Source organism: Scleropages formosus, chromosome 21 (genome assembly GCF_900964775.1).
Source record: "Scleropages formosus chromosome 21, fSclFor1.1, whole genome shotgun sequence".
In the NCBI taxonomy this organism is placed as follows: Eukaryota; Metazoa; Chordata; class Actinopteri; order Osteoglossiformes; family Osteoglossidae; genus Scleropages; species Scleropages formosus.
Window position 1 is genome coordinate 13,354,779 of NC_041826.1, and position 16,397 is coordinate 13,371,175.

The following is a 16,397-nucleotide window of genomic DNA, read 5'->3' on the forward strand; positions in this document are numbered from 1 at the left end:
GCTACAATGGGAACTGACCTTGAAGTCTAGACATTGTATCTGCCAGAGGTCAACATGTAAAAGAGTGAAAAAAGCAGAGTGGGATAGGTCAAAGTGCTTTACGGGTCAGAGAAGGGACAGCAGACAGCAAGGGATAACATACTGCCTCAAAAGCACTGTGGAAAAAATATTAGGCAAATATTCCGGCTATCCCTGTTTGACTATTCCCACCTTCACTCTTCAGTTCACACTATTGCATAGGAATGATGAGGCAGTACTCATTTCACTGGCTGCAGTACAGAGTACCTTTCTGCTCACAAGGTTCTGGGTTCAAACCTCCATTAGGATACGAATTACAAATAGCTTCTGCAAGTAATATCACTGAATACAGCTGTAATATTTCAGTAATTGTGTAAAAATGGACATAATTGAAAAGTAGCTTTATTATAAGTCATACTGACCACTGAATGAAGATCATGTACCATATTTCATAAGCTTCAAAACCCAAGCATTTTTTCTAAATGCAAACAAAGGCTGTGAAAATCATGACTACAGTGTTTGATTTACAAAAGTAATAAGGCAGAAGAGCACATAGTGGCCTTTTCCAGATCTACGAATCAAAAGTTGTACAGTACCATAACTCTCATATATACATTCATAACACTTAACAATATATACAAAGCACAAAATGCAAACCAGTCTATGCATGAGCAATGAATTTAGGCAATGTTTTTTTTTTCCTGCCTGCAATGTATTCTATTGGATAGGTCCCTTGTTATTTAAATATATACTTTAAATTTATGAAAAATATTAGAATACTTTCCATTTTTTCATAAACATTCAAGACTAGTTCACCTAATGACAGCAGCGCGTCCAAAAGATAACAGGAACAAATGAGAGAATATGGAAATTTCTCACTAAAACATCTTTAAATTCCCATATGGTGACTCACGTTGTATTTATAAAACACTGAAAGGAGGCCATAAGGAACTTATGAAATAATTAAAGATAAACTCTCCAGTGTATTGCAGGCAAAAATGTACGATAGCCCAAAAAACTTTACCACTAACATTAGCTTAATAATATTTTAACCTAAAATAGGGGGTGCGGTGGCGCAGTGGGTTGGACCGCAGTCCTGCTGTCCGGTGGGTCTGGGGTTCGAGTCCCGCTTGGGGTGCCTTGCGACGGACTGGCGTCCCGTCCTGGGTGTGTCCCCTTCCCCCTCCGGCCTTACGCCCTGTGTTGCCGGGTAGGCTCCGGTTCCCCGTGACCCCGTATGGGACAAGCGGTTCTGAAAATGTGTGTGTGTGTGTGTATTTTAACCTATACATTCATCACACTTACTCAAAGACTGCATTATAGAGTGGACTAAATACATGCAAAGCATTACTTTCCTAAAGGCTATAGTGCTCACACGACTGAAGAAACAGTAAACAATACCTATGCCAGTACAAATACTTTACATGCCAAACCTCCTTCTCCTGCTCCTCCTCAGGCCACATCACAGCCCAAGGCAATCTAGCCCCATGTGCTTCAGTGACAGTGGCTCACTACTTATGGCTCTTTGCAGCAGCCTTGAGTTCCTGAAGCAGACTCAAGTTCCAACATCAGTGACTGGAGCTGAAGAAGCCAGGAGAGCAATCAGGCCTTTCTCATTTGGTCCTAACTAGATGTAGGTCAAGGTTCAGCAGTCTGCATTCGTTGCAGGGGAGTTGAGCAGAGGCACCGTGTACTAGTAAGTTCCTCAGTCGCTGAAACATTTGCAGTGACATGCAGGCCATCACTGAAGGAATCCCAGCTTTTGTTAAATACAGCTCCAACACTGAACAGTAATCCAGTACAGCCTTTTGCAGCACCGCATCAGTGTCCCTGTCAAGGCACAGATTGCCTATGTGAGTCTCCCAGCCGCCCACCCATCTCAGCCTCGAATCTTCCTCAGGTACAGCAATCCCTGTCCAGGTGGTTCTGGGATGAAATGAGGGAGGGATACGGCGTCATCTTCTCGATATTGACGTACGTCGTGTTCAGCGTGATGTAGTGCTCGCCACTGAAACTGGAGAAGATGGTGGAGATGCGGGACACCAACTCGGAGAATGTTGGACGTCTTTCGGGTTTGGGGTGCCAGCATTCAATCATGACGTTGTAGCTTTGTTGGAACAGCGAAGATGTACAGTAACATCAGTAATAAGCAGATAGTCGAAAATGTACATACTTGCTCTGTGAAAGCGAGGTGTGGTACCATGTAGTTATGAACAAATGCGGTGGTATGTAAAGAGAGCCTTTCAAACATCAAAGGGGAAAACTAACATGCATCTTTCAGACGGACTGTATTTTTGTACCTTAAAGCTTTTAAAGATCAAAGATCAGGCCAATACTTTCCAGATGTACATTTAGTGAGTTACATGGAGTCTTTCTGTGGGAGTTCACTGCTTGCTTCATATGAACAATCATACAGAAGCTGTGTTGTCTGCATGAGGCCACTGATTTCTGGTACAGTGACCATCTCAACTGCTCCTCTCTGCCCATCCAGCAAATGGATGTATTCCTGTATGGAAGTCTCTGTGCGTGTATCTGTGTGTGCGCATGCGCACATACTTACAGAGCATCGGGGCAGAACTCTGGTTGCAGCAGTCTTCGGCCCTGCAGCAGGAAGACGGTGATGTCGAAGGAGTTGACGTCGGAGTAGGGTGGGGCGCCGCGTGTCATCAGTTCCCACAGCAACACACCAAACGACCACTGCATGGACAAGTGGCAACTGTCAATCCAACACTCAAGGGTGCTTTAGCTGGAAGTAGGGATCTTTGGGTCCAAAGGCAGTAGCTGTAACCGATACACTAGCAGCTGTCCCTACCCTTTAGCTGATGATTTTGACTAATGTGACTTAAAATGATAGATACACTACACTAAGCTACTTGGTCCTCTATCCATCCACACAACACAGCAATGTAACACAGACACTCTCACAAGAGGGGCTAATTTAGAGTCACCCATTGACCTGAAACACAATTTTGAATGGTTGGAGGAAACCCACCCAAACACAGGGAGAACGCACAATCTCCACACAGACTGCCATTGACACACACACACACACGCTAAAATCGCTTGTCCCATATGGGTCGCAGGGAGCTGGAGCCTAACCCAGCAACACAGGGCACAAGGCTGGAGGGGGAAGGGACACACCCAGGATGGGACGCCAGTCCGTCGCAAGGCACTCCAAGCGAGACTCGAACCTCAGACCCACTGGAGAGCAGGACCCGGTCCAACCCACCACGGCACCACACCCCCCCTACTGCCATTTACCTTTTTGTAAAAAAAAAAAAAAAAAAAAAAAAAAACTACCATAGCAGTGCCTTATGGATGTGGTGTGAATGCAAACAAGAGCGACTTCCTCACCACGTCCGACTTGGAGGTGAACTTGTGTGTCTGCAGGCTTTCCAGGGCCATCCACTTGACTGGGAGCTTGACACCGCTCTTGTTGTGCACGCTATAGTACTCCTTCTCATACACATCCCGTGCCAGGCCAAAGTCAGCAACCTTCACTGTGTAGTTCTCATCCAGCCTGAGATGGTTGTGTGACCAAGACATGTCAAGCAGCAGGAATCCTTCTATTGCAAAGCATACTGTAACTAAAAAACAGTGAATATTTCATGTATTTTATGCTGTGTTGTCTGGGTTTACTTTTTCAGATTTTTGTAAATTCATATACAGCGAATGAATAAAGACAAACATAGCAGTACATCACTAACAGTAATTTTAATGATGCATAACATCAGTATTTTTTACCATCACAGTTAAGCAGAATTCAGTAAGAAAACCAGGCACTAAGTCAGGCTCCAGCAGACAAACTCAGAGCTGTGTGTGTTGAATCACTGCACTCACATGCAATTTCTGGCTGCCAGGTCCCTGTGTACAAACTTCTTGCTGGCAAGATATTCCATGCCACTGGCCACCTGGAGCCCGAATCCCATCAGGTCCTTGACTGTTGGGCTCTGAAAAGAAGATGTGAAACAAGAGTTAAAACAGTACAGCTGTGGGAACAGGAGCTGCAGGTAGTTAAGAGGAGTTAAGAACATAGACTGTAACCACAATGTTGCTTATTAAAGTCCACTAACATTTTTCCCTTAAGCAAAGTCACTTATTTAGTCTCTATGGCTCCAATAAAAATATTCTGCTTAGAAATGGGCAAAATAATAGGAGACTAAATAAAACTGCTATGTACAGAAACAGCAGTTATTAATGTAGTCAGGGCTGCAGCTTTGCATTGGGAAGATCCAGGTTCTAATCCTATCTCCTGATGTAGTACCCTTGGTCATGGCACTTGACCTGATATTGCTTCAGTAAAAATTGCCCATCTGCATAAATGGTTAAACTATGGTAAGTTACTTTGGAGAGAATTGTGATTTAAATAAATTAATGTAAGCTGCTATCAAGAGTAACTTAACAGTAGTAACAACTACATCAAAGTGAGCTTTGGGTTTTTGGGAGTGGCACACACATGTGTCTCATCCCGGATAAAGTTGCGGAGGTCACCATGCTTCATGTAGGGCAGGACCACCAAGGGAGATCCTTCAGGGGGCAGACAGATGCCCAGGAGGGACAGCACATTGGGGTGGCTGAAGTCTTTCATGATGATGCCCTCCCTCAGGAACTGAGACACCTCCTCGATATCAGTGATTCCTTACAGGTGTCAAGAAAAAAGGCTCATTGCAAGATTTGACTTTTCATAGAGGAAGCAAACAAGCTGATTTGCAACAGCCCCAAACTATATTAGCTAGGAATGATTAATACTGCATTACCCTTAGTGAATAAATATTTGGACTGAAGCTGCTTGAAAGAGACTGTTCTAAGTGGAGAAATATTTTCTAGCTTTAAGATGCCTTCACTTCAGAAAATAAAGATTAAAATAAATATTTTACGATAATAATGCCAGCACCTTCTAGTTAACTTTTCATTTTAAGTATGATGAATAAGCACAATGTCAAGTAAGGTCAAGGTACACAAACCATGTGGTATCTAGTTTTAAAACTTTCTTTTGAACCCAGGCTTAAGTTGAATGGATTTACCCATTTGGTAGTGTAACCAAATCTTAAAACATACTACACATAATAGGGTATACAAAATTGTGAAAGTTCCGCTAGTGATATTCTAACTCAGATCAAACCCACAAAGAAGAGAAGGTTGCAAATGTATCGTCCAGATACATAAAAAAATGTTTACTGTAGGAGTCAGCATCCAAGGAAAATGGAAGCATAAATCTTTCAGTGCAAAATGACATTACAGAATTACAACAAATCATAATGCAATACCCTTGAAAGCGACTCAATTTGTCATGTAGCTGAGATGTTTTTACACCATGGTGATCGAAATAACACAGGACAAGCTAGTAGTAGTGAGCTCAGACTGAGTGGTGCGGAGGAATCTGGGCAGTGTGCATAAGTGTGTGTGTTTGTGGTTCAGAACCTAAACATGTGACCAAAATGTTGCTAGTTCAAGTGCCAGGAGAGGTGCTGCAGGAAAACACTTAATATATACACATTTTCTGAAATCGCTTGTCCCAAGCGGGGTCACGGCAAACTGGAGCCTAACCCAGCAACACGGGGTGCAAGGATGGAGAGGGAGGGGATACACCCAGGACAGGACGCAAGGCACCCCAAGCAGGACTCGAACCCCAGACCCACCGAAGAGCAGGCCCTGGCCAAACCCACTGTGCCACCACACCCCCTACACTTAATATACTTAACCTGAATATAAAATACTGCATACACATCCCACTATAAGCGATGTTAATTATGTCTGGGACATGCTAATCACTTAAGGAAGTCATGTAATGTGCTGTAAACATCTTGGCTCTGGCACTCACGATTGAGAGATTTGACAGCACAGTGGACCTTTAGGCCATCTTTGTTCAGCAGGGTCCCATGGAACACGCAGCCAAAGTGACCTGGTGCACAAAAGAAGAGGGTCAACATGTCTCAAGGGAGATAGATGTGATCAAAGTATGTCTCCTACGGGATTGTGCACGTGAGGTGTGTATAATGTGCTATGGTCAGGCCAGGAGCTATCTGAAACCATGTGGTCTCTACACAAGCCAAGAGAGCTACCAAAAACAAATGGGGTGAGAACAGGAGCCCGTTCCCTATGACCATCTGGAGGAGAGCTTGGTGGGATGAAACCACGCTTTGCGCCATTAGCTTGACAAGTTGCGATATGCTGGAAACAGCCCCAACAGCTAATTACTGTCAAGTGAACTGATAACACTGCTTCTGTTACCACTTGAAAGGGTTTTAATGAAGAGAATTTCACACTAAACTAACAACGTGAAAAAAACAGCATATTATTTCACTGTAGTTTCTGTCTTTTGTAGTTTTCAAACGGAATAAAAAAAATTATAAAACGCATCTCGCACGGCCTTTGAACTCACATTTTGTGAAATACAGCGTCTCACTAAAAGATAATTACTTTTGCAATTAATTGTCCAAAAATGGTGCAGTAGTACAAAAATACACTGACATTTTTTAAACAGATGAGAAGAGAAACTAATGTGAGGCTCTTGACAATGAACTATTTTTCAACTCAATGGGATTGTATGGGGTCTCCTGCCTGGCATGTAAAAATAATAAAACCAGGAGTAATCTCCCAGGCCCACTCGTATCATGTTGCCCAGATGTCTGTTGAGTCAGATTACCCTCTGTGGCCTGACAATGGGTCTGCAATTCTAGACGGGAGCAAAACCGTCTCGTGATGAAGAAATGCAGGAGCTCTGCAAGATCCATCCCTGTACGTTGTTCTTTTAGATCACTGCAGAGGGGATGCTTTGTTGGGTATTAATGGGCTCTGGCCACAGTGACCTAAAATCCCTCGCTGCTTTTTGCGCATTGTGAAGGAATCATCCACATGACTGTGGGAAATTAGCACACAGGTATGTTTAAGGAACTGATGATTTCACCTTTTTTTTTTTATTTAAGCCTCCAGATAATAATATCAATTAAATTTTTGGTTTTAGTCCATGGTGTGTAATCTGTCTTCTCCAGCACCCTAAAGCTCCTTTCTGCCTTTATTGCTGTATATGAGATGTACGTTGCTTAGGAGAAAAGCGTGTGCTAAATGAATAATTGTAAATGTAAATAAATGTAAATATACATGTGTAGTGGATGTGACAGAGGATATCTATGTGGATGTTACTGTTTGCTTGGGTGTAGGTATGTGTGAAGGTGTAAGAGTCTGTGTGCGTGAGTACTTGCCTCTTCCAATAATCTCGTTGAGGTGCAGCATCAGGTCCTCACGTGCGATGACCAAACCCTGGACCTCAGTGAGCAGCTCAGGCTCCAGGCTGGCCATGTCGATGTGCACGCTGGGCCGCAGCAGGGGCGCACCAAGGTCCGAGTCCCTGACTGCCAACATGGCTGCTGGGTCCGAGGGGGCGTAGGGCGGTGGTCTGCAGGACTCTGCTTGGGACACGGGCCCGTTTTGGTCTGCCAGCAAAGAATTCATAAGTAAGCTGTTGGGGAAGGCTTGAAAATCCTGAGCTACAAAGGCAGTGGCTGAAACTCGATGAGCCCTGCTATCAGATTTGAAAGCTGGGTTGTTGATTTTTTCCATGCAGATTTCAAAAAGAGAAGGGAGATGGGTAAAAAAGATAGATGACATGCGATACAGCAAACGGGGGTTAGGAAAAAAAAAAAAAAAAAACCAATGCGAACGACAGCATGTGCGGAAACATCACCACAGTGTAGGAGTAAAGCAAAAACGTACCCTCAAGCAAGGTAGTTCTATAATCCAAAGATTCATGGGAAACCATTTCGTTAGTGGGACTGACACTCCTTGCGTTTGCCAACATGTCCAAATGTGGTATATGCGCTCTTCCGTCATACCAAACCATACCCTCAGCTAAATCTACAATCAAACAGAAAGGAGGCAGAAGCTTTAAAGCAGAAAAGGCCTAATGATACGTCTGGCTGACGATGTAAAGCTGAACACCATTTATATGAAGCACACCGGACCAGTCCCATCATAGCCAGTAATAAAGACTATCAAAACTACGGCACATGGTCAAACCACTGCAACATCTACATTGTTATGGCTCACATATTTGTGTTTAAACATACTTAATGGCATGTACAACATACACTAGAAATGAATGTAGAAAAGCATTTTTGAAAAACATACAATAAACAGTCATCTTAAATATAGTGATTGTAGAGGTATGCAGTGGTTAAATTCAGACAAACATAAGACAAAGTCCTCTCTGCAGGACCTCTCAGACAAATGCACACACCACTGGTTGCAGCGTGCTTCAGTACATACCCTCAATGTGCTTCTTCTTCCTTCGCCAGGCAACGAGGGCCACGAGCAACAGGAGGAGGGCACTGATGGAGAACACGCCCCCCACGAGGCCTCTGTAGTCCTGTTCCTGGGCCAGCAGCACCTTGCCCAGCATCACTGAGGATGATTCTTGTTTCCACTGGGGCAGGGGAGCAGTAGAGCATTTCAAACCGATTCCCGTAACGTATGCTCAACAGGAATAATCAAAAACCTGTCTCTCGCAGGCACAAACATGCACGGAATCACGCAATCACAAGGCACCATCATATTGTTTCTGAACCCTTAGTCTTGACCTGAACCTTAAAAGCAGAAGACTGTGAGCCAAGCGAGAGGAGAAAAATGAAATCTGCTCTAAAATGACATCAGGCGTTATCGGGTTGGTGGCGGTAGCACACAGCAGCCAGCCAACCAAGAAAGGCAAGAGTGCCTATTTCTGTTGGAGGAGGGGGAATTTGATCAAAGATATTGCTGTACTTTATCTCATGTGGAAGGGAACCTTATTGGGTTTCGCTGTGGGGAAATTAGGTTTCCTGCTTTGTATTGCTATGGTGTCGGGGAGACGGGAGCAGATTAGCAGGGGCCACGATGTCAGGGGGTCCTACCAAAGTGGAGGCTGGACCCAGCGCTCGACATATTACCTGCATAGGGGACTGACCCCAGGAGCAGGTAAGCAAGTTAAAGTTAAGGGCACTTCAATTACACTGGAGCAAAACTTTCGTTTAATACTTTGGGCGCCTTTTACGTCAGTGCAGGAACTCAGGATGAAAGGCCTTTTCCCCTATGGTCCTTTGCAATATGTAGCCATGGACAGTGAGTGTGGTTGGTGCAGGAGAATTTTCACACCCCACTTTCAGGAAGATGCAGTTTGCATCACACCCCAACATTTTTCTTCATAGGAGCACTCTATCGTGCATCTTCTCTCTTTTGACATCTTCTCTAGCCTTTGCTGTGATAACACAGAGGCTGAAACTGGCCGTTGGAATGCCAATAGCGCACTCATCTCAAGGTAAGTGATAGAAGAGGGTGCAAATCCATACTGTATATGGGCAGCTAGTAACACAGTGTTTAGAGCTGTTGGTTTGAACCAGGACAGAGGTCACAATTCCACATTTGAACGAAGTTCAGTTGCCCCTCGAGAATTTGTGGACTTTCATTCTCTAATACCTCAACTTCAGCTAACAAGACATTTCTTCACGTTTACTAGGACCGAATTTGGATTTTGCGGGTCCCCCGACAGCTTTACATGTATTCACTTTTATCCAAAGCAACTTACAATGATTATTATGCAGTATTTACCTGAAACCTTTATCCAAGGTGACTTACAATGCTAGATACACGACACTGAATTACCTACAATCATACACTAAGGTAAAACACATATATTCACACATTATGGGCAATTCAGTCACCAATTCAGGTGAAACACAACTTTGGACTGTGGGCAGAAAATCACACAAACTGGGAGAACATGCAAAAAGAACACAAACCAAACAGGGATCGAACCCATGTCCAGTTGCACAGCCCAGGTGCTGTGAGAGACCACGTCAACTTTTTGTGTTTTTTGCAATGATTTTTCAGTCCCTACTATTTTCTTTTGTTTATTTTTTGCATTAAAGGCTGGTAATACATGTATATACTTTTTGTTTGTGAGCATTTACGTACACGACCATGCAGTAGCTACAAACTCCGGTTGCTCACCCGCAACACCTTGCCCTTAAGCTGCATACAAACTAAGCCTTTTGTGCTTAAGCACAGGCAGAGAGCTATACAGCATTATAAGTAATAATTAAGTGGAGCTGCCATATTATATTGTGTTATGATAACTAATGTTAGTACTGAAGTGAGTGTTTAATAGGATTTGGTAATATTTTGCCATAAAATGGTTGTCAGTTTAAAGGCTCAGGAATGCATAAGAATTTTGACCAGTGAAACAAATGGTACTCATGACTTTGACTTATGAGAATTCACATTACAAAGGGTTTTAGCAAAAACATTAACCTTGTAAGGTGGGGAAGACTGTGCTTAGCATGAAAAGCTCCATTAAAATTACCTAGCTGCATAAATGGCTAAATAATTGTGCCTGACTCTTCCAGTCACTTTATAGAAAAACATCTGCTAAGTAAATAAATGTAACGCATATGGATTTATTAATCATACACTATCATTTTATAAATCATAACACTTACATCATCATGCAGGTCTGTCAGCTTCAGAAACAAGTGTGTGTGACTCTCATGAGCAGAGCCAGTGCTGGTGGAATGGGGGAGAACAAGAAGCCCTTTGATGGAAACGGGGCTCCAGAGTGGAGCTCTTGAGTGGTGTCTATATGTGTTTGTGTGTCTGTCTGTGTGTGTGTCCTCACCTCCACCTCCAGCTCCTTGGCGACATTCTGCAGCTCTGTGGGGACTGTGCACTCTAGTGTGTTCCCCTCCAGCAGCACTCTCTCACAGCTCCGGTTGCTCACCCGCAACACCTTGCCCTTAACTGCCTCCAGGTCCACGTCTGGCACCTGCAAGCAGAGTCCCGGGAGGGAGTAGAAAACCATACCTAAACTTCAGGGGGAGCCACAGTACCGTGTCCAGTTGGCACAAATGAGCTAGCCCCACTTGAAGTGGACATTGGCGCTCTGACCACGAGCCCAGATAACGTGACTTGGACACTTTCCTGGCTGCATACAAACTAAGCCTTTTGTGCTTAAGTGGACAGGAATGTGACATGGAAATGTATGGCAGAATACAAATGGAGACTCTATTTACTAACCCTGTCAGAGATGGGAGAGAAAGAAGAGAAAAACAAAGCAAAAAAGGAGCCACTGGTGAATTATGTTCTTGATGGAGAGAACACCAGGGAGAACATCCCCTCCATGGTGGGCACACAGTGCTGATGTGCACCTGTTCTCATGGCACCTCAGACCAATTGCACCCCTTCAGGAGGGTAGTGCATCTCATAGAGCCTACACGTCTTCCACTTTGCGGGTATATTGAGTTTAACTTGTTTGGGAGCTGAGCTGCACAGAGACATTGAATTTTGCATTCAAAGTCAAGATTTTAAAACAACTTAAACATGTTAAGTACTTTTTGATCTGTATGCATTGGTTCTCATCACTTAATGCAGAGAGATCACAGGCCAAGATAAACAGCAATCTCCGTGTTTAACTGCTATTGGAGCCATACTCCTGAGCTATTATTAAATATCCTTAACTGCACCCAGTCATTACAGTAAATAAGCCATCCCCTCTGGCTACAGAGCCCCACTCAGGGGTTGAAGGGTGCTGGAATGTTACCAGCAGGCCACACGGATGCCTGGGAAATACAAGGACTGTGTGATTGAAACACCACAGTGTCTGTCTGCCAGATGGCTGGAAACCACATTGTTTCAGAATCCTTTTTCGTTATCACCAAACGTTAGAGCTCAGTGTCACCCACTCTTATTACCTTTTTAAGGTCACATTTGTGAACAAGACAAGGTCAGAAGAAGGCTGACCAGGGCTTGTGTATTGAAGTGCCAGAAAACAGATTTCCTGTTTTGATTATATACCTTTTTCCTTCAGCTCCTACTAAGCTAACAAAAACCTACATTGGATACCTTAATCTCTAGAATGTTCTTGTTGCCTTTGGAGGTAACCGTTGGCTTCTCAAACTCCTCGAATCTGGGGTCTTCCACATAGGTCAGGGTGAAGCGCTTGGGCTTGGTGGAGAAGCCATCCAGATCGAAGGAGACATCGGTGACTGCTGGAAGCTGGAGGTTCAGGTCTTTCAGGGAGGGGGTGATGCAGAGGATAACTCTCTTGTCTTCACCCACTGTGCAGGCCTGGACACATGCAGCACATGCACACTGAATACACATACCTCCTGTATGCAAATGTAACAGCAGACAGCACAGAACAGAACCTAACATTCCTTTAACATATTGTACGGAACCTCTTTAACCCCAAAAGAAATGCTACAATAAGTCCAGTAGACAACTGGCTTGTTCACATAGCTAGATGATGTATGAAGAAAATTCTGTACCGTGTGGGTACATTCAAATAAATATGTTCATTGGTCAGACAGGTAAATTACTATTTATGCCCTTCTACCTACTCTCATTCTCAGTATATGCAAACTGATTGTGCCTTAACATCCCATTAGACTAAAACAGACTGATACATATCCATGCAAATTTGCCCAATTGTTTAACAGCTGTCACAGCCTGCAAATGAACTATGCTTTTGTCATTTCAAACACCTTCAAGAGCTTTTGTTCTCGCAGAAGAAGTGTGAATGTTTACGGCAGAGCTGGGATCTGTTCTGATGAGAATGATATCTGGAGGACAATCTGGCTTTCTGCTTGATGGATTTGGTTCATGTGGAGCCGCTAAGGGTGCTGTGGAAGTGCATTCTTACAGCCCCCAACATAAATACCCAGTTTAATTCAGCTCTGCAAGGCATCACATTTTGTGAGTATTTTGGCCATTTAAGCCAAATATTTATTAATTTATAAGTTGCCAATACTACCACTTCACCTCATGTGTCACAGTGAGGTCTGAAAATCAGCACCAGGCCAAAAGAATTAATTTGAGATGACAGGTTATACTCATTATTAACCACCAAATGACTTAAAAATTATGCAGCGTGTTTCTAAACAGAAAACCCCTGAATTTAGCAAAAAGTACTTTCTGAGCCTTGAGGGACAGTTCAAAACCACCATAAAATGCTCTAATAACACAGCTGATCTGGTATTGCAAAAGCATCTATTGTACCTCCTCCATCGTTCAGCTCTAAAAGCAAACACACACACATACACACACACACATACACACACACAGTTTGCTGTTCCAGTGTCTTTGGCTGTCCTTGTCGGCTTGCCAAGTCCCCAGGCGTCCCACTGTACCCAAGTTCCCTCCAGGGTAAAATTTTGCCGCAGCAACTAAATGTAACTTGACCTGCCAAAGCAATGTCTGAATAAAATCAAATTCATTGTTTCCAGGCTTTCTCCTGCTTTATCTCCAGCTAAACTAAAGTAGCGTTAAAAAAGTGCAAATACCATTGGTTGTCTGCTTACATGCAGTTTTTGAAGTTCTAAGCTTTCCAGTAGCTACGAAGTCACCTTTGAATTGACATCAGTGGTTTTTGATTGAATAGGTCACTCCCAGTCAAGCATCTGAAGCACTGAAAATCTGCATGAATTACCACTGGAAAGTTACCACTGCAACCCAGCTCTTCATCTCCATTCTACCTTGTGCTACAAACATTTCCTTGCACATCGCAGCCTGCCTCTCAGACATCTTTGCCTGATGGTTGATCATTACCTAAAACTTGACTTTACCAGAACAGAGGTCCTTCACCTGCCAGCTGGTCTGTCTTCCTGTCGAGAACTCTCTATCAAACTAGACAACTCAGTCATTTCACCTACCTCATCAGTTAAGAGCCTGGTAGTAAGGACTGACTAAAGCCTATCTTTTTCTCAACATATCAAAGCCACAGCCTAGACCTGTAGATACATCCTGCTTAATATTCATAGGATCCGGTGTTATCTCACAGACTCTATGCAACTCCTGGTCCAGGCCATGGTGATATCCCGCATGGACTGTTGCAACTCTCTCCAGTCTAGCCTTCCGGCCTCTATCATCAAACCTCTCCAGCTGATACAGAACACAGCTGCACAAGCTGCGTTTGACTTACCGAAGCGTTCCTATGTATCACCCGTCCTCATCTCTGCATTGGCTTCCTATAGCTGCCCACATCAAATTCTAGACTCTGGTTACGCAGTCTCGAAAACCATCGACAGATCTGCTCCCTGATATCTACAGAACCTAATCACTTGCTAAACCCCAACCAGACTACTACGCTCCTTCACCTTTGCACGGTGGTCCCATGCACGAAAGTTCCAAAATCAAAAGCAGGAAGGTTTTTGTTGTGGCTCCACTGTGGTAGAATGACCTCCCCCTCTCATCCAGAACTGCTGAATCTTGCTCTACATTTAAGAATGGTCTCAAAACTCACCTCTTTCAGACTCACTTCTCGCCTGGTATCATAAGGGCATGATAAATGTGTGTTTATGTTTAATATTTTTTTAAAATAACCATTTGTTGAATAATGGATAAACCTTTATGCAGCTACTTGTATGATACACATGTAGACGGGTTCATATGGTGGAATGTGTCAGATTGACTGTACTCTGGAATCACATGTCTACATTCAAATAAAATCTGTTGTTCTGCTGATTTAATTCACCCTTTATTTTTTTCTGAGACATGTATGTTGCTTTTGAGAAAAGCATCTGCTGAATGTCTGTCTGACCACTAGTCCCATACAGGTCATGGGGAGCCAGAGCCTAACCTGGCAACATAGGATGTACAGCTGGAGGGGGAGGGGACACACCCAGGACAGGACACCAGTCCGCCACAAGGCACCCCAAGCAAGACTTGAACCCCAGACCCACTGGAGAGCAGGACCCGGTTCAACCCACTGCGCTGCCACACCCCCTCTATCTGCTAAATGAATAAATGTAAATAAAAACAATAAAGAGCAGATTAAGTCAAGATTTATTCTGATTTTTTTTCCTAGATTTAACACTTTAAAAACATTTTAACCATTGAGACAGCATTCAACCCACCTGCATCCTTGCACTCCTGATTCATCACTTTGCACAGGGGGGAGTGGCCCAGTACTAGAGAATACTGCTCAGTACCACCCAAGAAAGAGTGGTTTTCCTTGGAAGAGGCCTTCAGGAGTATTATATGCAAATGCGATTCGTGATTTGCCGAGACAGATGTATTACCCCATGCCCGCAACTGTCAGCAGAACACAGAAATGCATAGCAGCAGCGCTCCTCTCCGGTGCCGGAGATTCCTCTGTGCTAGGGAACAGACCATGGCATTGATAATGGGATTTGCGCCCAGCAGAAGAGGGCTCCGTTCAAATTTCATGAGCCCCATGAGGTCTGGAGGTGTCAGGGTTGAGAACTTCCTTGTACCTTCCAAAGTAGAAGGAAGAACTATAAAACACACTTGCTGCCCATGAAAGCTCCTTCGTATTATTTATTGAATTTGAGCTGCAACAGCTGCCACCCGCAGGCATTACTGTCCATCCCATTATTGGTGGTCTGGTATCATACTCAAAATCATTCATTCCTACACCTATTAATTCTTTGCCTCCTTTGTTGAGGCAAACAACACTACGTCCAACTGTGCAGTTACTGTCTACATTTGAAATGACTCAGTGAGATGGTTACAATTAGCTTATTAGTTTGACGACTTTGTTTCTATGTTTGAACACCTGCTGCTCTGTTTCATCAGTCAGATGACATCATCATCTGCAGGTCACAGTGCCATTAGGGCACCTGGCTCTCTGCCAGGACACATAGACATCAGGCTCTCATTCAGGGTGTGGAAGTGTGGAAGGGGTGTGAACACTGATGTAAGAAACCTACCCTGAGGAGGTTCACTGGAAAGTGCTCTGTGTTTCAGATAACAACACCAAGTATCACTTAGGAAACAGACCCCGAATTTAACTCAAAGTGCCACCCGAATCTGAAGCATCCATTTCGATTCTTAATTGATGGCAGACAAGCAAAAGCACCAGCAAGTATTGCGTTTCAAAGCAGCTGAATTAAAAACTCAATACAGAGTATCAACATTTAACAGCAGATTTGAAAACCTGTAAAGAAGCGGGAGCAGGCAGCAAGTACCCTGCAAATCAATGTCACCGCTTCCTTCAGCGGTAAAAGTGCGCTCACATGCATTCCCAGTGCTAACATAAGCAAGGCAAGAAAACGAACACTGTCTTGCCATTTTGGGAGCGAGAGCTGACGCTAAACGAAGCGCTGATGTGTGGATTTTACATTTCCTCTCCCTGCTTTTCTCAATGTGCTTGTGGTCTTTTCCGCTGGGCATTAATGGCAATAACAGAACCGTGACGAGAATCTCAGGCCAATTGCCGAGCACTCCACTCACCACTTTAAACTCCTTCCCCTCTCGGACTGGCCTGATGATCATCTGCGGCTGAAGGACCGACTGCAGGTAGGCCCCGTGTGCAGATAGCGTGCTTCCTCCACTGTGCGGACAAATGGACAAAACTGATGTTATAGGCCCTCTCTTCAGGCTGGGTTCCTGCC

The 16,397-nt window shown here is 44.0% G+C and overlaps 1 protein-coding gene across 3 annotated transcripts in view; it reads right to left on the reverse strand.

Annotated features, from left to right (window-relative positions):
- Positions 1 to 579: 579 nt before the first annotated feature.
- The window catches only part of LOC108918795 (hepatocyte growth factor receptor-like), a 43,101-nt gene continuing 27,283 nt past the window's right edge, over positions 580 to 16,397 (reverse strand). Inside the window, exons 10-22 of one of the 3 annotated variants that reach the window (XM_029247369.1) lie at positions 16,237 to 16,336; positions 11,887 to 12,111; positions 10,664 to 10,810; positions 8,284 to 8,440; positions 7,732 to 7,872; positions 7,221 to 7,451; positions 5,840 to 5,920; positions 4,475 to 4,656; positions 3,859 to 3,968; positions 3,373 to 3,538; positions 2,579 to 2,715; positions 1,303 to 2,125; positions 580 to 1,071 (exon numbers count right to left, since the gene is read on the reverse strand). In XM_029247369.1, the coding sequence (XP_029103202.1) occupies positions 1,915 to 2,125; positions 2,579 to 2,715; positions 3,373 to 3,538; positions 3,859 to 3,968; positions 4,475 to 4,656; positions 5,840 to 5,920; positions 7,221 to 7,451; positions 7,732 to 7,872; positions 8,284 to 8,440; positions 10,664 to 10,810; positions 11,887 to 12,111; positions 16,237 to 16,336 (1,888 nt within the window). In that variant the 3' untranslated portion in view covers positions 580 to 1,071; positions 1,303 to 1,914. Of the gene's footprint in view, positions 1,072 to 1,302; positions 2,126 to 2,578; positions 2,716 to 3,372; positions 3,606 to 3,858; positions 3,969 to 4,474; positions 4,657 to 5,839; positions 5,921 to 7,220; positions 7,452 to 7,731; positions 7,873 to 8,283; positions 8,441 to 10,663; positions 10,811 to 11,886; positions 12,112 to 16,236; positions 16,337 to 16,397 lie in introns of those variants that run through there. The other 2 variants (XM_029247370.1, XM_018726346.2) reach the window with 2 other exon arrangements.